Source organism: Phyllostomus hastatus, unplaced genomic scaffold (genome assembly GCF_019186645.2).
Source record: "Phyllostomus hastatus isolate PE091 unplaced genomic scaffold, TTU_PhHast_1.1 phas_scaffold_114, whole genome shotgun sequence".
In the NCBI taxonomy this organism is placed as follows: Eukaryota; Metazoa; Chordata; class Mammalia; order Chiroptera; family Phyllostomidae; genus Phyllostomus; species Phyllostomus hastatus.
In genome coordinates, this window is record NW_025334006.1 from 3,308,409 (window position 1) to 3,333,012 (window position 24,604).

At 46.6% G+C, this 24,604-nt stretch overlaps 1 protein-coding gene across 2 annotated transcripts in view; it reads left to right on the top strand.

Annotated features, from left to right (window-relative positions):
* The window catches only part of DGKI (diacylglycerol kinase iota), a 403,697-nt gene that overhangs the window by 140,968 nt on the left and 238,125 nt on the right, over positions 1 to 24,604 (top strand). For both annotated transcript variants that reach the window (XM_045855648.1, XM_045855646.1), the window contains one exon: positions 9,717 to 9,812. Coding sequence is in view for 1 of the 2 variants with exons in the window: in XM_045855646.1 (XP_045711602.1) it covers positions 9,717 to 9,812 (96 nt within the window). In the remaining variant the exon portion in view is untranslated. The remainder of the gene's footprint in view (positions 1 to 9,716; positions 9,813 to 24,604) is intronic.

Sequence of the window (24,604 nt, forward strand, 5' to 3'; positions counted from 1 at the left end):
GTCTTCACGTAGCTAAGCCAGTTGCAGACTCCCAGGAACATACCTCCTTTATATGAAGTCAGCTGTGTTGAAGACTAAAGTAAAATCCTCATGAATCATTTGGAGCACTACTGCCTGGGTGAGCGGCCGTGAGATAAAAGTGCCACTGTGCAAATGCTTCCCTGCCCCTCCTAGCCGACAGGGAGTTGAACTCATCCTTAGCAGCATTCTAGAACTGAAGTTTGCTTTCCTCAGCTCAAGCAGTCTTTGCCTTTTTGGTTCTTCCCTCCCCTCCCCTCCTGTCCCCTCCCCTCCTCTCCCCTCCCCACTCCTCCCCTCTCTTCTTTCTTTCCCTTTTCTTTCTTTTTTCTTAATAGAGGATGACCTCACTTCACATCCCAGGCACTTCATGTCCTCCTGCCTGTTCTGCTTCCTCCTGTCACCCAAAGGTGGATAGGTTTTGTCTCAGTGGGAGTGGGTATCTTTACTGATTTTAACATTTTAATCAAAAGACCTCCAGAAAAACTATTAACTGGAGTTGAAGATTACAGCCGGAAATTCTTAAATCAATCAGAATACATTTATTGAAAGTCATCAGTGAGTCAAGTTCTTGGTGGAAGATATCTCTAACTGCGGATTGAAAAGTTTTGTCCCTTTCTGAATGAATGGGAGGAAGAGCATGAAGAGAGAAGAGGCTGCTCTGAAAGAGTCTGCCTGTCTGGTCTTGGTGATGAATTTGTTTAGCTTTTGTAGTTGACGGAGGGGAAATTCATTTTCTTTTTTCCTGTAAGAAAGAGCATGGCAGGGCAGGGGAAAAGAGAGAAGTTTTAAAATTAAATTAAATTTATCTTTTAGTCCAAATGCTATGATTTAATTTTTTATATTACAATATTTCTCTCTCTCTCAAGCACACACTTATTACCATTTTTGTTTTACAGCAGTGTTGAGAGAGTTCAGCTGCCACCTGCGCATGCTGAATTGCTGTTCAGGAAGACTGTTCCTCTCCTGGAGTTTCCCTTTATTCCAGGGCAGCTATTTAATAAACTCTTAAATCATAACAGAGTATGAGATATAGTTACATCAGTGATTACATAATTAAAAAAGAATTAAATGAACAAACAGATAAATAAAATCAAAGAAGGACATGCATGGACCAATGATGAGTGTGAGCGTGTGTTGTAAGCCAGGGGCCCAGCCCTGGCCCGATGGGTCAGTTGGTTGGAGTGTTGACCCCATACACCAAAAGGTTGCAGGTCTGATTCCTTGTCAGGGAGCACACCTACCTAGGCTGTGGGTTTGAAAACCTGGTCAGGATGCATACTGTTGATGTTTCTCTCTCACACTGATGTTCCCCCCTCTTTCTCTCTCTCTCTGTCAAATTAATCAAAATATCCTTAGGTGAGGATTAAAATATATATATTAAAATACGTATTAAAAATGTATATTATATATCAGGGCCCCAAATAAGTTAGTTTAGTATTCACGGCTTCAAATAGAGGCTTCAAACAGTCCTCTATTCAAGATGCAAGGCTTTATGGGAGTTTAAATTATTTAGATAGAAACATTCATTAAACCCTGTTTCTGCTCCTTGTGTTCTGCTCTGTGTCCTCATCGGCGATGGGGACAGCGGTGGCCCCTTCTGCAGGGACTTCATGAGTGTTGTTAGGGTCAAATGTGGCAGCAAATGTGAAAGTTCTTTGTGGACCGCTCAGCCTGCAGTCTTACTTATTTATAAAGGAAATAATTGAAGAATTTATTAATTCATCACACATTTGAGTACTTGCCTTGTCCTAGAACCTGTGCTGGTTTCTCGGAATTCTGAGGTGAGGGAGATGTTTCTGTCTCTGAGAATCTCAGAATGCCGTGGGCAGAGGAGAAACCAACAGGTGAAACGCAGGGCGGGGACACCTAGACCAGGGGAGCACAGGGAGCATCCCTGGAGGGTGAGGAAGGACACTCCGTCCCTGTGTGCTGTTGGGAATGGTTCTTAGAAATGCTTTTACCAAGAAGGGTCCTGTTTGAGCCAGATCTTGGCTAGTGTGTATTATCTTCTGATTCCCGCAGGGGAGATGTACTCTAACATTTCATCAAAACGGTATTTGGGGCTGGCGGTGGGAGGCTGCAGTGCACTGTAGAGGAAGAGCTGCTAGGAACAAAGGCTGGATTCTTGGGCAATGGTTCTTTCCTTCCTCCTCCCCTTTGGTTGTGGGCACCCCGTCACGGGGCCCCTAGAATTATCATGGTGGCAGGGAACGCTTTGGGAATTTTAACAATTGGAGGGGAAACCGAAAGTCTTGTCTGAGCTGAAGGCGTATTAGAGAGATGCTGTGGGGAGAGTTTTAAGCAGTGACCTGAAAAAAAAAATAATTGTGGGCTAATATTGCTGTTAGCAAACAGAAGCCAAACTGTGACCAACCCTACAATTTTCTACTACAATCATGCGAAACATTTTTCTCAGAAGACAGGAAGAAAACAGATTCTTAAAATCACTGTGGGGACTTTCCGATGTCGAGTTGGATGAGTTCCTTATGTAGTTTGGTTAATGGAAATTAACCATTTCAAATATCATTTGCAAATCTCTTCTCACATTCAGTGGGTTGAATTTTCATCTTGTGGATGGTTTCCTTCCCTGTGCAAAACCTTTTTAGTCTGATGCAGCCCCATTTGTTTATATTTGTTTTCAGTGCCCTCACTCAGGAAGACATATCCGAAAAATATTACAAAGAACTATGTCCAAGACTTTAGTGCCTGTGTCGTCTTCTAGCCGTTTTACAGTTTCAGGCCTTACATTTAGGGCTTTAATCCATTTTGAGTTTATTTTTTTGCATCCGGTGTAAGAGTGGCCCAGTTTCACTTTTTTGCATTTTTCTGACCAGTGTTCCCACACCGTTAATGGAAGAAACTGCCTTTGCCCTGCTGTGCATTGTTTTGCTAAGACTTGCCCTTGCTGCAACAGTTTTGGCTTTTCCTAATGAGTGTGCTTTTCACCCATTTCATTTATGGCACTTTAGTTTGTGCATCTGTTTAAGCAGGTAAACCAGGATTTTTTTTTCTGTGCAAAGTGTAAGACTAGTTTTCTGGCTTGACCTGTCTCTGCCATTCCCACCCCCCACCCCCTTGCCTGCACCCCTATAAAAAAAGAGCATGACTGTCCGTCTCCCCCTCAGAGCCCACTCTTCGGGACTGAATGTATTAAAGTGGTCAATCTTTACTTATTCACCACTGTTTATTAAACATTGATTTGACTTGGAGTGTCTTAAGAGTCCTCCAAATGAAGAGGAGGATGGCAAGAATTTAAAATATAAATAAAATAGAGAGGATCTCCAATTCCTTGCTGTTGGTGAGGATGAGGGGCCCCAGTAGGGCCCAGTTATGCTTTTGGCAGGACTGGGGCGCATCAGGGCTGACAAGTGTCCCCTTGTCCCCATCCCATCTCCCCTGCCTCTCGGGTTGAAATTCTCTTTGCTCCATTACCATTTGATTTGGGAAATGAGGGTCATCTCAAAGGCCTATAGCACTGTGACCCCCCCCCCCGACCCACATCACCTCTCCTCCCCTTGTTACACCAGTGAGCAAGCAGGTACAGAGCTGTTCATGGCACCTCTGAACTTGCACAGCAAAGCAGGGTGAACATAGACTTACGATCTTACTCCCCAAGTTTCTGCTTATTGTAGAACCCCAAAGGGCCCTGTTCTGACTTTAGTGTATGTGCTAAAGTCTTTAGGAGGGGCACAGTTATTTCCTAAATGTCTTTTTTGCAAGGGGGTTGGAGGAGCGGCCGGCTGGCGGGGCCCGAGACCCAGGTGAGCACTGAATCAGTGAGCTCCGACTGCCGGCGCCTGTGCGTTTTGGTGAGCAGTGCACTGTTACAGGAGTCAGTTCTTACGCTTTGAGTACCTGAGCTTAAGAGTTTTCTCCAAGTATTCCATTTTCATTTTCTCATTTTCCTCCTCTGTGATGTATTCTCTCTCTTATTTTTAGTCTGTTTCTCCAAGTCCAAAGTTTCTCTTCTGCTCTGATTTGCTCAGATGGCTTATTGTGACCTACGGGATCCTCTACCTCACTCAGTTTCGTTTCCTTGGTGACTCTTGGCCAATGATCACCCTTGTCGCCTGCGCACAGGCCTTTCCCTGCATGCATGTCAGGGTTCGAACCCTTCACCTTGCCGTGTGGGGAGTAGCCAGCCAGGTCTTCTGTCTGGTGCCTGCATTTCTCTCGACAGCAGCAGGCAGTCGGCCCCACCCCATGTGGAAGTGATTTCCTCTCTTGCACTCTGCCAGGCTCCTCTCGTCTTTCCAATCAAACTGACTCTGTGTATTCAATTTTTTTTGCTTTGATTCCACAAATACCTCTACCCACCATGCACTGTCTTACAAAATTTGGACCCAACTGAGTGTTTCTGGTAGATTTTCTTATTCTAGGTTCTTAGTTAGATCTCAGGCTCCTTGAAGGGAGGGACGGTATTTTCTGCCTGTTCTTTCTTTTTCACGGTGGAAAGCACAGCATCAGAGGCCTCGTAGCTGCCTGGTGACTGACGTCAGGGGACTGATGGATTGCAGTTTTTCTGCTCACTCAGCCGAGTCACCCACTGGGAGTCCGTGGGCACTTGGATAATCTCCCATTCCTGAAAGGGGTGGTAGTCACGAGTCCAGAGCCTGCTTTAAACATAAGTGGATTTATGCTGTTTTAATTCCAAGTAACACGTTAAATGTCCTTCCTAATACAGTGCAATGCGTTAAGTCTTAAAACACGCACGGTGGTTTGGTCTTTTCGTTCCTGCCGATGGCATCCTCTCCTCACCTTCCTGGGGGCAGCCTGCGGCAGCTGCTCCCACCGACACCCAGCCAAGCCAAGCCAGTTTTGGGGAAAACAAGCTAATTTGCTAGGAAGGGAGTAATGCTCAAGGGGGAAAAATATATTCTCATCTCCCGGGCTGGAGTCCAAGTTTCCAGCGTAGAGTGAGTTAGCCTATTTAGAAGTGTATCCATTGTGTCGGTAACGTTGTGTCGTCTCTCAGAGGTCACATGCCTCTCTGGTGACGGAGACTTCATCTGGCCTTGCAGGTTTCTTCCCTGTCTTTAACATGACAGCAGAGAAGATGGGAGGGGGGTCTAATTCTGTCCCCACTGTTTTTTCATAATTTGTTTTTGCCCGTGGTGCTGCCTAAAACAACTCTCAAAACCATGGTGGAAAAGCCACCAAGGTTTTTTCTTAAAGGGCATGTTGGTTTAAACTTAGCACGCTTGACTTCATTTTTTTCTTACCTCACTGGAAAACTTGCTCCGGTCCCAAGGGCTAAGGAAAACAGAGCCTCAGCACTAACAAAGCCAGATCCGAAATCCAAACCACCTTTTCTTTCCTGTGGTTGATGACGCTAAGACGGAGGCATCTCTCCTAGGCAGGTCAAAACGTTAACACCGTTAACACCGTGCACCGCCTGGCTGTTTGGTTCAGGGACAAGATTAGGGAAACAGAATCTTCGTGTGGGATTGCTTTAAACTGGGTTAGGAAACTAGGTCATCTTATCTTTAGAAACCTTGAATGCAGAGCCAGGAGGAGGCAGGTGTGTGTGCGGGCGCCTGTGCGTGTGCGTTCTCATTTCAGTCTTCACTTCAAACGGCAAGTCCTGGCAGACCTGCGCCTTCTTGACCAGCTTCAGGCCTCGGCATTTTTACCTTCGGGTTTGGGCGTCATCACCAGTAACGGCTCCCATGTTTTATCTCCTCCCATCTCCATTTCAGAAACAATGTCGGGTTAATCGAGGTCAGATCGCTGAGAGCATGGGGCATGCACCAGCTGTAAATCAGGGCAGGCCCTGCGCCTGGTCAGCCATGTTAACAGTGGGAAAGGTCTCGCGTGATTTTACGTCCTCTTTCCAGTCCTTCGCTGCCCCAAATTGTGAGAAGTTTAAATGCAATCGCACTGGCTGCCGGGGGTAATCATAGAACCCTCCAGCTTCACAGGCCAGCGAGAAATATCTAGGCCTGATCTTCTGCTCGTGGGCAAGTTATTAGCTCAACAGATATATATCAGGTGTAAAGTAATTCTAAATGTTCTGGGAGCCACATTAAAGAAAAAAGTGAAAATCAGTAAATTGGATTTTAGCCCATTTTGTTTCACCAAATACATCCAAAATGTTACCAGTTCGACATGCTATCAACCATATAAAAATGATCAGTGAGAGGGGTCACATTCTTTTTTCACTCACGGTCTTCAGCACCTGCTGTGACTTGTACACGGATAGCACTTCTCCAGCGCCGCCCACGTTCCCGGTGCCCAGCCGCCCCTTGCGGGACGGCACAGGCCACACCATCTGGAACAGGTCTTACCTATCGTGTCGTGAAGATTTGTAGGGGAGACATTTTTCCTTTCTGGATTTGCGGGGACGTTTACATAGGATATGTATTTACAGTTTTCTTATTGTTCTCAAACATTTTTACAAGTAAATATCATGATTTTTGCGTAAACTGTTGGCTGCTGCTGTCAGTGCACTCTGCCTGTGAGTGTTACCCCTCTGTAACACCCCTCTCCCCCAACTTTTGTCTTTTACCTGTAGCTCTTCCTAGGACTTCGTAGAACTTGAGGGCAAGGATTCATGCCCTCCCATCTATTTCTCTAGATACATAGGTGGGTTCTTAGGTAGATTACATGAGACAGAGAGTGTGGTAAGTCATACTGCATCATTTGAGTAAATCACGGCGGGAGGAGAGTTTTTGGACTCGGAGGAACAGACTAAAAATAAGACAGATATTCTTAGGTATGTATATCTGTAGAGACCTGTCTCACCACTCACAAGTGCAGAACAAATGCTATCTTTGTTTAGAAATGGGAGAGCTGCATATTTTTTTTTTGTTGGGCACAGATGGATACTCTGAACTGTGTACTATTAAAGATGGTATTTCAAGATGGATGTGCGAAGAGAGAGAAGGAGGGTCCTGGGTGGGGAGAATGGGATAGACAAAAGGCACGGCGCACACAGGGGAAGTATGGCTCCAGTTAGAGAAGGGTGACAAGCGAGTTCAGTGTGGGGAGGTGAACAAGGAAAGTCAAGGACGGACAGGTTGGCAGCCTTCACAGAAGGTCTGGTATGGGCACTTAAACTTGGATTTCATTTTATGAATTCGAGGGAATCATTTAAGCGTTCTGAGCAATAAAGAAGCCTAATCATAGCTCCGTCTTCAGGAACGTTTTAATTTATAAAGCAGCGCAAAATATCAGAGAGAATGCCAGCATGTCAGGGTTCAGAGCAGAAGAAACCAGGCTTCTGCGATTCGACATGCTGCTCAGTGTAGGGTAAGTCACTGGGGGGTAGATGTAGATGCTAAAAGAAAATCCAGACCAAAAAACACGAGCGCAGAGAAGACGCCTGCATTCATTGGGGTAAACTGGGTTGGAATTAATACAACACCCAGCCATGTAATGGCTGAACACAGAAGTGTATGTCTTACTTGCGTAACGGGCCAGGCTGTCCCAGGTAGGCTGTCAGGGGGTTGGCCCTGCTCCATTGTTATTCAGTGACCCGGCAGACAGTTGCTCTACATTTTCGTGAGAAGGCTTCTAAAGCCACCCCAGAAGTTGACTTTTCAGGCATCCAGTATGAGGAGAGACCATGAAGGAGGGCGTGTGGGAGGTTTTAATGGACCAAGGCTGCAAACAGTACGAGCCTCTGCGGCCCGTGTTCTGTTGGCTGGAACTTGGTCGCATTGTAAGGGAGCCTGGGTAATAAGGCTCTTCACTAGCTGGGAAGACACAGGTAGCTGTGTCTTCAGGCTGATGTTCGTGAATGGCTAGCAGTCTCAGCTACAAAGATGTAAGGGCTAATGTATGTAGGTTTTTCTTCCTTTAGGACTATTTTCTTAGGGTGCATTTCCGAAAGTGAGATTACTAGGTAAATGTATACATGCTTTAATGTAGTGAATATTGCTGCTTTAGAGGCATGTGTGAGTTTGTTTTCTTTTTCCTGTCCCCAGAATCTATCTTGCTAACGTTGAGCTTTCCTGCCGTGTATCTGTGGTTTCATGTCTTTCCTTCTAATTTCTCCTCCTCTCTCTCCTTCTTCTCTGGTGACTGTCCCAGGGCAGAGAGGTAGCAAATCTAAAAGATCAGTCAGAGACAAGTTCTAAAATCTAGTATCTAAGCTTGAACAGGTAGGGTAGGGTTTACTGGATTACAGGGCCTCAGGCATAGAGCCACCTCTAGAACTTTGAAAACTCCTGATACCCAGGTCTCACCTCAGATTAGTTAAAATAGACTCCCTGCGAACAGTGCCCAGGAATTCTTAAAAATTCCCTAGGTCATTGCCATGGGCAGTCGAGCTGGAGGACCAGTGTGCTGGAGCCACTGTGGCAGGAAGCTTCCATGTTTCCCTTCCCTCGTCCCTCTTCCCTTACGAAGAGTGGTGTTTCTGATCAGATCCGCACTCAGGAGTGGGGCTAGCTCATGAGTCCCGCTGTGCCGGAACCTGAGTGGGTCTGTCAGCAAGGTGGGATGCAGTGTGCAGGGGACACACAGCCCCTGGCCCGGGAGGACACCTGGTAGCCCAGTGAGGGCGCGATGCACCGGTGAGGCTGACATCCTGGGCTTGCCTGCTCGTGCCTGCCTTACCTGCCCCATCCAGGACTTAACTTCTGGCCGGTCCGCATTGGTGTTGCCAATGGTTTTTGACCGCTTCCCCACCGCAACCTTTTATATGTCAGTCTCTGAAAGAGTTGGCAGGATTTTTGCTGCATTTAGACTCCCCTAGTATTTGCTGCTGTAATTGTGTGTTGAGTTTCCACATTCTCCAGTAGATTTCACTCTGCGGGTTACCCCACTAACCCAGTGCCTGGCGTCAGTGGGGTGGAATGAATGGTTATTGGATGAATGAAAGAATAAAAAGAATATGTTATTCTATAAATAGTTAGACATTCAAGTTGGATGACAAATTCTCAGTAGTAGAATATTTTAGGTTGTGCAGATCCATGTTTTTAGGAAACCTAGCAAAGACGTGCTGTTTTTAAGTTATTTTTACAAATATTGTCCTTGTCCATCACTATGTGAAAACTTAGATTCCAAACTTGTGGCTGTTCTGTGTTTGCTATGGGGAGTATTTGAATATTTTTAGGAGCGGGGAAAACCTTAAATTTGAAAAATGTAGAACTCATTGGGTAAGGGCCCTGCTGAACTGGCAGAATGTTTGAATTAGTAGAAATTTCTTAGGCTTTGAGTACAAGGTGACTTTAAACTTAAAACTGAGTTTCAAGAGACCTCTGGCTTAGAAGTATAATTTACCCATTACTGGTATAGATGTGTTTTCCAACAGGCTGTACTTAAAGTACTTGAATACTACTATCCTCCTTCTTAGCTAATTTGCTCAGCAAAGGCAACTCTGAATAGAGTTTGTTTCCATTGGCATGGAATCTGCAGTGTTTGGCCTGGAGAAATAAGGCCTTCCATGGAATGATCGGAGGGTTTTGTCCTCACTTGTTTAATGTGTGTTTCCAAGGTTACCACGTCCGTGGATGAAGCATCCATAGACCGAGAGGCTACTTTAGTCATTGGTTCGAAGTTCTCCCAAACATCTTTTCCCATTTCTGGACTTTTGGTAGGACCAACACCAGCTGTATTTTCAGGGGTGAAATGAGAAGCGTTTAAACTCCTTGGGTTCACTAACTTCCTTACATCCCCAAACAAAATTTGAGAGCCCCCCCTCCACGCCTGCAAAGAAAACTGAAGTCGGGTGGGTCTCTTCCTTCCAGGAGAACGCCGTGAACGGAGAGCACCTGTGGCTGGAGACCAACGTCTCGGGGGACCTGTGCTACCTGGGCGAGGAGAACTGCCAAGTCCGATTTGCAGTGAGTGTGCTCCCCATGCCTCTGGCTCTGCCCTCCGAGGGGGAGGGGCCTTCACGTGGAGTCTGAAGACGGCGGGGGTCACCGAGCCTGAATTTCCAGGAGAGGTTTGAAAGACCTTGTGCCTTGTGAGGCAATGGGCAGAGAGAGTCTATCAAGTTAACGTGGCTTCCAAGGGGCCAATGGGAGTGGTGTTAGGGCTTGACTATGCGTGCCAAACCTGGGTATTAACGTGCTAGCTTACGAGGACAGCGGGGGTTGGTTTCCGTTTATGTGTTGGGTGGGAGAGAGGGAGAAGGAGCAGGAGGCAGTGTCTGCTGCTTATGTAGGGTGTGTCCGTGTGGGGGGCTGGGGTGTGTGTGGAGGAAGGGTCTCTCGGGGAGGGCCGACTCCTCTGCAGGACGTACAGGTGGTGGTGGGCGTGGCTGGTGGGTGAAGGTGGGGATGGGTGGAAACCCGTGTCGGGTGGTGGGAGTAGGTGAGCAAGTAATTCAGGCGAAGTTCTGGAGGGTCAAATGCTTGGAACCATATAAACAATCCACAGTCAACCGCGTTGGAGTATCCTTTGATTTTTAAAATTTATTTAGTGTCTCTATTTAGGCCAGTCTGTTTCAACGTTTAATTTTCTTTACACTCCATGAAGAGAACACGGTTAGTAAGTTGTGAGGAACTAAAATTTTAGTGTTGAGAAAGTGAACTTAAAATTTTTGTGTAGCTTAAAATTAACAGTCCGAGAACAGAGTCATCAGAAATTGGAATAGTAGAGAGTACAGAACTGTTCCTGCTTGGGAAATGGGCACCATAATTGAAATAATACATTTTTTTCCTTGTTATGTTTGTTTATTATGTGAAAGAAGGATTTGGGGCCTTGGAATGACCAGTGGATACATTTCTGTTAATAACTAATAAGGAAGAAATTGAGTTTCTGTCAAAGCTCGTAGAAGAATATTGCCCCCAAGGACTTTTATCAGGCTGCCTGGAATCTCAAAGCTGGGAACCCCGACCTTTAAAATTACATTAGCTGTTTCGATGGCTCGTTGGTAGGTTTTATTCGGGGAAACTCCAAGAGAGCTTTGGAGGTCCAGGGTTTGTCCCAGCAAAGCTGGGAATGATTGAGGGTCGCAGACAGGTCCCGCTACAGCTGTACAGGCTCTCGATTTAAAGTCAGGAGCCTGGGTTCGAATCTTAGCGTTACCGCTCAGTGTGTGACCTTCAGAGCTCTTGACCGCTGGACCTTGTCTTCCTTCTCGGTAGAAAAACAGAGTAGGGTTAAATTAGTTTTAATTTTCTCTCCCACTCAGATCTGCACTTAATGGTCTGCATTTCTTTTAATCTGGTTGTATATCCAATTGATTTAAATATCACTTCAACTTTATGCATACCTATTTTAATGAAAATATAATTGCCTGGATTTCGATTAAATTAACTGAAACCAAGAGAAGCTCAGCTATTTGGACTAAAATTGTACAAATAATGAATTAACATTCTTATCTTAGTTAATTGCATAAACACTTGTCTTGATAACATAAAATGGAAAAAGTGAAAGCCAGTCTTACTTGTCTATATACTTTTGAGATATTATCTACTGATAATGCTGCCAACTGATAGCTTATAATTTGTTATGGAGTTGTGTCTTATTTTGAGATTCCTGCCTTTGATGATTGCATGTGCTCTTTTGGAGCCAGCCACATATTATCACTCTGGCATATATATAAACTTACACATCCATCCTCCTTAAATCTTGTATCAGTAACTGGCATTGCTACGCACTGAGTAGAACTTGATCACTGTTCCCACTAGGCTGGGAAAAGCAGCAAGGAGAGTAAAGGAAATTTTAGGTGGATATAAGGAGGCAATAGAGTTATGAAAATTCCAAGTGTTCTGTTGGACCTTTCTCAAAACTTCCTCCCAAATGCTTGACTCGATTAACTCACATTATAAAGTGTCTTGAAGATGAAGAGCTTGCCTCTAAAAAGTATTGATTAAATGAAGGAATAAATCAGTGAGGAAGCTGAAGACCTGACTATTTCCTCATTAGGAGTTCTTAAAGGCTCCGTTCCTTCACCTATAAAGTGAGGGAGGTGTTGTTTGGAAGATGTATCGAGAGAATGCATTAGAAGGGCGTATTTGCCATAGTGACTGACATAAGGAATGAAAAGGGAAAACAAAGACAGGAGCAGACAATTCACAAAAGAACGACCACAGGCCAATATATATATGTGACAAGCATAAAGAAAGGCACCCAAATTAAAACAACGATGAAGAGTCAAGGTCACGTGCCTATGAAATGAGCTAGGATTTACAGAACAGTAATACTGCCGCTTAGTTTAGGCCACAGTGGGCCCTCTCATCGTTAGCTGCCAGGGTGTAAACTGACACACTGCACAGAACGGGCAGTGTGTGGCAAAGCAGTGAAAGTCTAGCTCTGTCTGCCCCGTCGGGGCACCCTGTTTTGAGAGGGATGTTGGAGAGCAGGAGCAGATGCAGAGGGGCGTGCGCACGTGGGTTCCGGGCAAGGACCTTTGCAGAAGGAAGCGTTAAATATCCTGGGCTGTGAGCGAGCATTCATGAGAGGAAGGCGAGAGCGTGGACCTCTCCCCGTGTCTGAGGGCTGCCACGAAGGGAAGGGAGCATGTATCTTGCCCTTCGTTGTTAGGCAGGTAGCACTAAACTCGCCAGGCTGTAGAATCCACGGACTCTGAGAGTGGCTCTAACACTCGGTGAAACAGACGTCATCTGGGGACCCTGCTAACAGCGTAGGTGGTTGTTTCTGCCCTTGCTCCAAATGCTGGTTCACTCTGCCTGGAGTTGGACTTGAAAATCTGTGATTTTACCAAACACCTCAAGTAATGATGCTGCGGGCGGTCCACAGACTTACCTTTGTGACGTGGACTGTGCTGTGAGAAAGGACTTGAACAACGAGAGCTGCCCAGCAAGGGAGCAACGTTGCCTGGAGAGAGGGGCTCGAAGCGCGAGTCTGCAAATCACTTGGATAGATGTTTTGGCACTGCACGCGCGTGTGTGTGTGTGTGTGGGGGGGTGCATTTAGGAGGCATGCTGAGGGGCACACATCTGCTTTGGGTAAGAAGGTAGGCAAGGAGATCTCTAAGAGAGCCTCAGGGTTGCGTGTCCTAGTTGCAGCTTTCTTAGGATTGAACATCTTTGTGAGAAAAATGCCCTCATAAATAAATCGTTATATTCTCAGTTCTTCTAATGAGCCATCTTGGAAGAAAGCTGACCTGCTGAAATGGGGACCAAATTAACACGAGCAGGTGCTACCTGCAGGCTTCTGAACGAGGTGCAGGCGGAACGCTTGGAGGAGTGAACTCATCACTGAGGAGCGCCTTTCCCTCCCTGCACCGGTTTAGCAAAGCAAATGTCACGGGAGAAGTTAAGAGAAGGGAGAAGTCAGTGTGGGCTGAGTAGACAGAGGCGGCTGCATGGAAACAGGGACCGAGCACAGTTTTGGAAGATGGGTAAGGTTTACGTAAGTGGAGTTGGGGAAGGAGAGCATTTCAGACAGGGAGAGGAACAGGAGCACATTCAGGGGCGGGGACGAGCGTTGTGAGCGAGGAGGCCCTCATGGGGCATGCACGAGCACCCGGGGACGGATGGGAGTGCCTGTTGCCGATGGCTATGAAGCACAGCCATCTGACACAGGGTGCGGAGCAAGTAACGCCCCCTTTTTTATGACAGAATCTTTTATTACAGAATCATGGGCATGTAATTCTGCAACACAACAATATCACACTCAAGCAAGCACACCCTATGACATTTTAGGCGAAATGTTCAAACTGAAACTGTAAATGATCACACCTATATTATTACCCTACCAACCACACACAAGCTGGCATTACTTCTGCCAGATCCTGTATATTTTCTGAACCTAGACAATTTGCAGGTGAAAGTGGCTGCTGCTGTGACATCAAGGGTCACCCACACCTGCCTCAGGGCCACTGTCACCCTGACTTGTGAGGACATTGCAATATTTAAAAGCAAAGCTGTCCTGCAAATCTGTGACCTCCTGCCACCGTGTGATTGATGTCTGGGGGCTGACCCTGGAGGGCGTGGAAGGCAAGGCAGTGACGTCACAGGACACACAGACTGTCGCAGGAGAGTTCGTTCCAAAACCTCGGGGCTGAACCACAGGACCTTTAAAATCCTTCCTCTTTTACGTTTCTCTAGTGGCAACATTTAGTACAGTAGAATATCTGTGAGCAGTTATTTAATGGGACTGAAGTTATTTTCAAATCAGTGACAGTACCCAAATTAGTAACTGTTTCTTTTTCTGGTCTAAAAAAGGAGAAAAGGATGCAAAAATAATGAAATTGGAGCAGAAGGACTGCTGTTTCCCTACATGACGATGAGGAGAAAATTAAATAAAATTCCAGCTAGGGCCCGTCTTGTTTGTGGTGCTGTTGATTTGGCTAGACATTTGTTCATTCATTTATTCTGTAAGTGTTATGGGCTGAGTGCGCCATACGAGGCAGTTCAGACAGTGCTGAGAGTGACAGTGAATTGTAAGTGACAACCTCGCAGTTTAGTGGTAGAAATTATTCTCATGCTTTGTTGACAGGATGTACAAAGATGTTCATCCAATGTTTGTCCCCCAAGAAACTCATGCCTCCGCTAGTAATCTACAGAGCACATACCAGTGCACGCCTAGTTTGCACTTAAGACACTTGCCTGAACCATATGTGACACACATGGCCGTAGTCACACCTGCCTAAACGCATGTTGACACCAATAGGCAACGGGGTAGTAGGAAGGAAGCGGACTTGCTGTGAGACAGACCTGGGCTTGAATCCTGCTGTTCCTTCTGTGCGCTGAGTGAACTTTGGACCTATTGTTTCGCCTTTTTCTAAACTAAATTATTGTGAAGATCGGCCTCCATTTCTAATTTAAATCATTGTTAAGATCAACCTCAGTGACTCTTATTTCTAGATGAGCATTGCAGTCGCTTATGAAACCACTTTTTTTTTTTTTTCAAAAGGCTTGTTCCCAGCCTGGAGCTATGACATCAGAACCTCTGGTGAGTGGCCCCGGGCATGAGTCTGATAGAAAAAACAAGCTCTGTGGATGGTTCTGTGTGTGGTCACACAGAGCGGGTGGAGAGCCACTGATCTGCTGCATAAAGAGAGTGTCACACCACAGCAGGGGGCCTGCTCCTGGCACCTGCCATCCAGTAGCTGCTACATGTTGACTTGTATGGCCCAGAAACAGATGCTGAGGCCCTAACCCCCAGGTAGCTTGGAATGCCGCCCCATTTAGAGATAGGGCTGTTGCAGATGTAATTAGTTAAGGTGAGATCCCGTTGGAGCAGGGTGGGCCCTGGATTCAGTGCAACAGGTGTCCTTATGAGAGGAGAGGACGCACTGAGATAGACACACGGGGAAGAAGGCCATGTAAGGACAGAGGCAGAGATCGGAGTGGTGCTGTGGGAAGCCAAGGGCTGCAGACCCTCAGCAGCAGCCAGCAGAGAGGCGTGGGCAGATCCTCCCTCCGAGCCCTCAAGAGAGTGCCAGCCCTGTGACCCCTTGGTTTCAGACTGTGGGAGAATGCACTTCTGTTGCTTTAAGCCAGCCAGCTTGCAGTCCTTTGCTAGGGCACACCTAGGAAACGAACAGTGCAGCCATGCTATAAGGTGAGTTACCTTCTGTGACCGTACAGATACCTGCATGAGGCTCGCAGATGCATGCACACACAGAGGGGCATTCAAGTGGGTCTTGACTGAGGATTTTGGCTGAGAGGTATGAGGCTTTCTGGATAAGCGAGCAGACAGGCAGCGGGGTGCCCGGGGCTGAGAGCGGCAGGGAAGAGAGCAGCTGGACAGATGGGTGAAAAATGCACAGGCTGGACAAGAGAAGAAAAGGAACTGTCGGACTCCAGAATGCTCTTTCTGGCTCTGCCTTCTCTATTTTTAAATGTGCTGATGTCACCTTTTTTTGTGTGGGTAGACTAAGGGGTGCTGTTTGCTTTCCTTACTGTTTTGTTTGTGTGTTTTGCTTTCATCTTTTCCTGGTGGGTTGATGGGGGTCACAACATTGTGGATGAGACACAACGAATTCACATGGACTGCCAAGTCCCGTGGAGGAAAAGGGATGGCATGGCCACTCTCTCAAGAGGAGAGCGCCCCAACACTTGCCTTGACAGGCTTTTATTGCTTTTCTGGGCATATTACATGATGTCTTCATTTACTATGCAGACGTTCGCTTTAGGTGGTTACCTTTTACAGAAAACAAAGGAGAGGGTGCCGTTAATCACATCACAGAAGAAGGATATTTGCAAATGCAAAGGGAAAAGTGGTTGAACTGGTTACACTCATCCTTGGAAAGTTTAGCATAGATTTTAGGGAGTTACTTTAAAGATATGCAGTAAACATTTGCTGCCTCAATTCAGGGTGAGGAAGGTTTAGCAAAAGCAAGTCTCAAAGCGGCCTAGGTACAGTGCAGGCCTGATTCCCCACGGGAGAACCTGTCCATGGGTGTGGGTCCTGTCTGGGCCCACACCACACGGAACGGCCTCCTCTAGTGGGTAATGTTTGGCAAAGATGGCCAACCCCACCTGTCACACTTGCCCTCCATTCTGAGCTGTTTTCCAGCATTGCTGGCAGTTTCACAAATGTAGTTTTGCTGCATAAATGAATGAATTGCATCAGGGAGGCTGTGTGATGGGGTGGAAGGAGTGGAGAGCGAGGAACCAGGCAGGTCTGGGGACAAATACATCTGGATGAAACCCTAGCCCCGCCCTGCTTTTCTGGGCTCAGGTTAGGTGAAATGATGAAGATTACATCTGCTTCTCTGAACTGGTACAAGGATTGCTTTCGCTCACACATGTCAGTGTCCTCCCTCCTTATTTCCTGTTGCTGCTTCCAGTGTCGCAAAGTTGAATGAGCTCATTGGTATTAGTTTCGTTGGACTTGGGTTTCAGCAAGGCCTTTTGTTTGGGGTGTTCTAACTCCAACACGGAGACTCTGAGCGATTCACCTGTCATTTTGCTGTTGCGTTTAATATCTGTAGTCTCACTAGGTCATGAGTGGGACCGACCGAGTGTGACATATCTAAGTGACCCATTCTAGAAAACAGCTCACGCACTGTGTCTTCTTACTGGTGGGTCAGAAGCCTTATTGTGGTCATTGGACAAAAACCAAATTCTGAATCTGGTCCAACCTGTCTATTTCATCTCTGGAGGATGGGCACACGGGATGCAAGCTGGTGTGTATACCTGTGCGCTGGGCACGCAGGTTAGAGGAGCGGTGCCTAGCGCACGCTGCTGGGGCTTTATGCCCATATACGCATTCGGGGCTGGCGGGCATGCACTGCAGAGCACACCACTGGACTGGAGCGTCAGAATGCACCGAGACCACCTGCTTCTGCCCCTCACACACCTGTGGTCCTGCATGGCAGATTGACAGTCCACACCCCCAGATGGCAGCGTAGCTGGGCGGGGTGCGGCTGTCAGAGGGAACCACGAGGGTGGCAGTAGAGCCCGGGCAGCGCAGCCAGCTTTCTGAGTTGTTTGGGTGCCAGCCTTGAAGAGGCCATCTCCAGGAGCTGCCAAGGCTGCTGGCTGCCAGAGGCCTCTCCCACTATTAGGATATGGAGGAGCTAATGAGTTAAGATGATTCAGGGAGAGCATAGCCATCAACAGAAGTAGTTTTCAGAAAGCATTGGCACAGACAGACTCTCAACTCCTTCCCCTAGTTGCTGGGTAAGAGCGGAGGGAGTGGGGTGTTCCTATGGGTGCAAGTGGTGTGGCCCATAACATGTCTGGCCAGGTGGTCAGCATCTCCATGCCGTCATTCAAGGGCACACTTAGGACTGTGTCTGGCATGTGGCAGGCTCTTAGGATACGCTAGCCATGGTTACTGTTACAACTCTCGTCCTTGTTGTTGTAACTAATTACTGGGCGTACAGTGCTGACCATCGACTTGAGGAGGATGCGATACCGATTCTGTCTGCTTTATGCAGTAGGGACAGTGCTAGGGTACGGAGCTCAAGGAGCCTTAGGGTTCTGTCACTTCTTCCTAGTGACCCTGTATCAATGGCACCATTGTCTATTTGCAAGGCCACTTTTTAAAAAAATCATAGAGAGCATCCAACTCACATAAAAACAATATGGGGTATTGTTCATTAAAAGAGTCTTGGGATCAAATAAGTTCGGGAAATGCCAAACGCCTTTAATGTGCAAACGTGCATTATGAAGCTCTGGGAAGGGTGTGGGGTGGGCAGGATTTCCTGCTTTGTTCTGGGGGGCGATGAGGATCACTGAATCTATTATTTTGCCCACAGAACATCTGTTGACATCTTGTGGGATCTCAGTGTTCATTGGAAAAGCGTTTGAGAAATGCCCACACAGCGCATTTTTTTTAGGACTTCCCAATGTTGATTAATAACAGCGCCACTTTGGGTGGTCATTGGAGGCTGCTGCTTACTTCTCCTTAATGGTAAAGAAAAGGAAGTCAGAGATGCTTAATCACCATCCAGCTTCATACCTTTTCTGTATCTTTGTGCCATTTTTTTGCCTTTATTCTAAACGTTCATTAAGCCAAGTGTATGTGTGTGTGTGCGAGAGACTTTATTCTTAGAGAAGAATTTCAGATCGAGGCTGTATTTATGTGTTTGTGCGTGGGTAATGTTTGTGTGGGACACTCCTGGTATTTAATAAAAATCATTTGCATCTGATTCAGCATAGGGTTTACGTGTCACCTAGGCGATGCCCAGGTGGATAGAAACGCTTCCCTTTCTAGTGTTCCTCAGTGCCAGGGACCCAGAACAACAGAGTTTACCCAATATTCTCACTGCTGGAGGCCCCGACCTTGGCTGAGGCACTATTTGTGTTAGCAGTTACCCAGAACCACTGCTGGCCCTCATGCTGGTGTGTCTCTTAGGGGTTTTCTGTTGTTGCCTACCTCATATACCAGGTGGATACAAGGAAATGGAGAAGGCTGCTCTGATGTCTTCAATCCAGGAGGCGTGTGGGCTTTGGGATCAAATGACTGGGCTTTAAATTCGGGCTTTGAGATTTTCTAGTTGTATGACCACGGCCACTGTTTCAACCTCTTTCAGCCTCAATTTCACAGCTACAAAATGTGGGGAATACCCGCGTCTTACGGTTATTGTGAAACCTAAGATAATGCATATGTAGCCATTGACAATGTGGTAAGTCACAGACATTCGATAGAAATTAGTTACTGCAGCCATTCTCCCGTGAGTGAAAATGGTTCCAGTGGGTTGTCGGAAACTGAAACCCAGAAGGCAGTGCCAGAGGGCTAACCTCATAGATCCTTAGTCATCATCACCTGTCTCACTGGACAAAAGACAGGCTGGATCTCCTGGGGTGTAACAACGAGCGTGGCTCTCAGGCTGTCGTCCGCTCTGTGCCCCTCCTGCATGCTCTTGATCCTTCATAGCCCATCTATTTCCCATTATTTAAAAACAATATCTCTCACTCACTGGTCTGCCTTTACCAGCAGAACATAAGCTCTATTGCACTCATGGACTTGGCCTTGTCCTCTCCTGAGTCCTCAGCACCAACTCAGAACAGGGACTGCCATTTTTTTTGAAATGAATGAATGAGCTCACTGACACGATTGTTGAGAGAGACACACAGACACACACAGACACCTGTCACCGGATCAGTCCTGCCGTTTAAGTACCTTATACTTAAAATCCAGCATGTTTGAATTCCTGCCTTATTGTTAAGGCTCTTCACACAGACATTCAACACTTACTACTAGCAGGCTACTGTGGAGTTTTAAGCCCTGTCCAGCCCAATTGTTTGGCTCTTTTCGAGGTAGAAAGCTGGTTTCCGCTCTTGGCTCAGGTGGTCACAGCACGGTTGTCATTAGTCTGTCCCCATGGGCCTCTCATGAGAATAGATTTTCTAAAGCAGTCATGTCAAATATGTTCATCTGTTCATCAGTCTCGTTCCCCTAATCTGTCACTAGTAAAGACAATGAGAGGGAAGTAATAAGTTAGGTCAAAAGAGATGGCTTTGCTTCAGAAAGACCTATGTTCTACTTCTAACTCATCCATCTTGGTCAAGTTGCTCAATCTCATTGGGTCTCAGCTCCTTAACTGTAAAGTGGGTGAATGGCACCCACCTTGCATGGTTGAAGTGAGCTGTGTTTATAGTGCTCTTAAAGTGTATATCATTCGGCCCACCTCCTGGTAAGTACGCTGGTCACCCCGTGCTTGGGGAAAACAGTGTGGACAGGTGTGTGTATGGGAGTGAGAACCACATTGCCAATTGGGGATACAGTGTTGTGTGAAACGTGACTGAAATGGTGTCCTTCCTGGGTGAGACTGACTGGGTGTCTCTGTCTTCATTACATCGCCAATAGCTTGGGATGTAGGGAATGGCAGTGAAAAGATAGCTAATTTACCATGGCTCAATGTGGGTTTTTCTGTAGCTACAGTCTTCGAGATTAAAATTACAAGATGTCTGTAATTACTGTTTAGAAATCTTAAGCTGTGACCTTTCAAAAACATTTCCATCTATTTCCACAAAGTAAATGGATAATGAGAATGTTTTAGGATTCATACTGCAGGTAAGATGGTTTTTATGTCTATTACACCAGCAAGGATTAAAGGACAAACTTTGGCATTTCTTGTATATTAAGCCTCAGATCTCTGCTGTGCCCTTAATATACTACCTTGGAACTAGAGAGAGTCATTAAGACAACACCGAGACATTGTTTCCTGCTGTCTTCATTACGACTTCTGTTGTACATCCAGCCCATCCTCATTCATGGTTATCGGCTTGAAATTCGTGCATACACCCGTGTTTGTGTGGGGGGCCCTACTTGTGTGGATTTCTGCTTGTAAGTCTGTATACGTGTCATCGTATTTGCATACATTACTCTACTGTTAGCTGCTTGGCAACTTTGCAGTGAGATAACTTTGCAGAGAGTATAAACATGAATGGGGAAAATGAATGGGGAGCAGCCACAAAAGCAGCTGGAAAGACCAAACAGGAAGGTAGCGCGTGATACAGTTAAAGCTATTGACCGGCCCTGGTCATATGAGCGGGCACCAAGGCTGGGAAGCGGAGAGGAAACAAATGAGAATTTTTTTAGAAAGAGAGAAAGACAAGGAGCAGAAGAAAATACAAAGTGGAAACAAGAGATGAGAGGGACAGAGTGCAGAAGCCAGAGTAATACTTACGGAAATAATAATAATAAGCATGGAGGTGTCCTTGGGTGAAATGAGAACCAGGAGTGGGAAATAGAACTGTGGAGTTTTAAATGTTTCTTTGAGTTCCCTAGGCTCAAATCCCTTTTTAATGTATGACAGAAAGGAGGAGGCGGAAGAAGGAAGCTCCGGCAGTGTACCAATCTCGGGCCACTCAATGGTTGCCAGCCCAGCCTTGAAAGAAGCATTGTGTGGGTGTCTTTCCATTAAACCTGTGCCAGCCATGTGGATTGATCAGGCCATTGCCATATTTTCATAAGTCACAGCTGCAATACATTTTGTTTCATGTATCAGTAACACTACCTGCATTTTGTGTAGACTTAACAGAAGATAGTACCGAGGTGCACTAGTTAGCCAGTCGAGTCCCATGTATATTTCTAACATTCACGTGTAGATTTCTCCTGAAGCCCATCAGCGAGTCCTAATGCCTTCTTCTCAGTAAAAAAAATAAATAAATTCACCGGCATATCCACTTTCAAATCACTCTTAAAGGTAATGATTTGGTACAAACTTGGATAGAAAAGTAAACTGTTGAGACCCATGTACCTTTTTTTCCCTTTAAAAGGAATCCTGTGCCATTCTGACCATAGCTTTTTCCAATTCTAATTTAATGGATAAACACAGTGAAGTATCATTCTTTGTAACCAGCCACCACCTTTAGCTGTGAATGAACCCTGGTTCTAGCGATTCGTTTTTTGCCAGATTGGTTCTCACGTGAGTGCTGATTGGCCGATTTTCCGGAGGAGGAGAGGTTTCCCGTGTCTCTCGAGTTCTCGCAGTCAGCCCAGAGCCCTCTCCCTTCCCTTAGCTATTTGCAGTAGGGTTTCGATTTTCATTCTCTTCAAATGAAAGGTATAAATTACACTGGCTGCCAGGGAAATGGAAAGCTTTTATTCGCATCCAAACAATGGCAAGAATGCACTTTTCTTCCTTCTCCTGGTGTCTCTCAGGGAGCTGTGGCATGCATTCTCTGAGCCCGGGCGCAGGTGGGCCTTGCTCACCCGCTAGATTTACAGGCGTATCCGTATCCGAGATGACTCAGCGGAGCTGACTCTGGAAGCACCAACACTTCCTATGCATATTGCTTCGGGGAATGTGTTCCTTAGAACAGAACAAACCATGCTGTTTGAAGAGCAAATTAAGTGAGCTTTATTGTAGTACTTACAGGCAAATCCCAACCGTCACACAGCAGGGGTTGGGCAGTCAGCCCACGCCCACAGCCACAAGCTGACCAAGGTGTGGGAGGGAAGCCATCCTTGGCTGTCGGGTACTCCCTTGAAAGACGAAGGGCCCAGGTCCGAGAAGTGTGTGTTAGTTTCCCTTAGGGGAACCTGCATGGGGCTGGAGAGGGAGGTCCATCGTATCAGTTAATCACTCTTGTATCTCTGCCTTCTTCTCTGATCCATTCTTGTCACTCCAGTTCAGGCTCTGATTGCCCAGTGTGTGAATTGTCGGTGTGACTCTGCTTACTTACTCTTTTTCAGAAATAAATCCAGTGTCTTAACCATGGCCTGCAGGACCCCGTGTGATCTGGCCTGTCATTATTATCTGGGCTCATCTTCTCCGAGTTCACTCTACTCCTTCTGTTACTCCTCGAACCTCCCAAGGTCCTCATGTGCTTGGGCTTTGCACTTGCTGTTCCATTAGCTGGAATGCTTTTCCCCCAGATATCTACATGGCAAACTGCCACACTTCCTTCCGGTGTTTCCCTAAATGTCTCTTCTCAGTGGGACCTTTCCTGGCCAACCTACCTTCAATGTAAGCTTTCCCCTACTTCTGATTCAATTTCCTATTCCTCGTTCCCACTTTCATTTTCCTCTTGAGCACTTATTTGTTAACATTTAGGTACTATATTTGCCTTGTTTATTGTCCGTCTCTCCCATCAGAATGTAAGCTCCATGAGATTAAAAAAATTAATAATGTTTTGTTCGCTGTCAGACCCCCAGTGCCTGGGAACTCAGTATTGTTTGGTTGACTGAATTAATAAATTTCTCATCTCAATTTCTCTTATCCTTAGCCTTCTGTTTTCAAATAGGCCAGTGCTACCTACTGCCACCAGGTTAAGTGATAACGTGTGGCCACGCAAGTTTCAAAAACTCTACGCGTGCCTCATAACCTGCTAGGTTCAAATGCCTGTGTCTCAGTCTAAATTTAAGAACTTTTCCTATCCGCCTTTCTAGCTTAATCTGCGTCACCCAACCGGGACTTCTGTTCATGAAGCCTGGCCTACTTGCTGGCCCCAATTCTGTCCAGCATGTTTCTTCCCATCCTGCAGCTCTTTCCCAAATAAATAATCCAAGGTCTAATTAGCCCATAGACATGGGTGGGCTTACGTGAGCAGCAGTAACAGCCTCCTGTTCTCACCTCTACCAGTTATGTAAGAGCTCATCCCTCTGCCAAATAGCCTTTCCATCAGGTATTTCTGGGGCTCCCCAAAGACGCCCCACTTGTGCTCACAAAACCAGAAGTGCAGCTATAAGCACCATGAAGCTTCTTCCCTGATTTTCCTCTACTGTTTGTAGAGGTCTTCCACCCCTCAAAACTCTTGGGGTGCCCCCTCACCTCTTCCTCCGGGACTGCCTGTGTGGGAATGCCTCTGTCCCACCAGGGATTTGGTTGTGTAATCCCAAAGGCACCCAAGGTTGGGGGCTGAAGTGGGAGGAAGTCCATCTCCACAGCCTCCTCTTTTTCCCTCCCTCCCTCCCTTGCAGAACGTCGGTCAAGCTTCTGTAATGGTCAGGCACGTTCTTGGCGTTGGATTAGAACCACATGGACACCCACAGAGGACTCTCCATCTTCTTGGAGCTCTCCGTCTTCTTGGAGCTCTCCAGTGGGCCTCGCAGGAGGGGTCTGCTGGGCCATTTCTCTGCAGGCCCTGATGACACAGCTCCTCTGGCTTCTTAACAGCCAGTGCTCCCTACTCCTCACACCCGTGGACACCCTCCTGCACCCGGTCCCCCAACCAGACACACACACAGAAGCTTCCACATTCACCTGCCACACCTGGTGCCCAGCAACTCATGCAGATGGACACCTGTGAGTCTGGTGACTGTTTCCTATTGGACATGCCAGACCAAGTCTCAGTGCCTTTTAGGAAGCAGCAATACCACTGTGTAAAGTGACTTTGGGTCTTCTCCCTGCTGGAGTGTCCTCAATTCTTCAAAGTGTACATCTTTTAAGGCCCAGTCCGACAATTTGCTTTCTCTCTGAGGTCCTTTTTCCTGACTCGGAGGTTTTACCCTCCTATGAATTATAGCACTTATTGTCTGAGCTGTTCACTTTGCATTTATCTGTGCGTGGCCTTCTTCTGTGAATGACCTTTTCTTTTGAGTCCTTGTCTCCTCACAGGGCTTACCAGCTTTCCCCGGGAAGGACAGAAGTTCCTTTCTTTGTATTTCCTCTACAGTACTTAGCATTGTTTTGTACACATAGCAGTGGTGAATGTTATTTATTGAATAAATGTCCAAAACACACTTTGGAAAGGTCAGTGGTTAACAGGCCGTTGCAGGGACATGGAAAATCCGCTTACGCAGGACACCAGATCACGGCATATGCAGACCGGGGCACGTCGGCATACCACTGAGCACCGTGTGGTTTGTG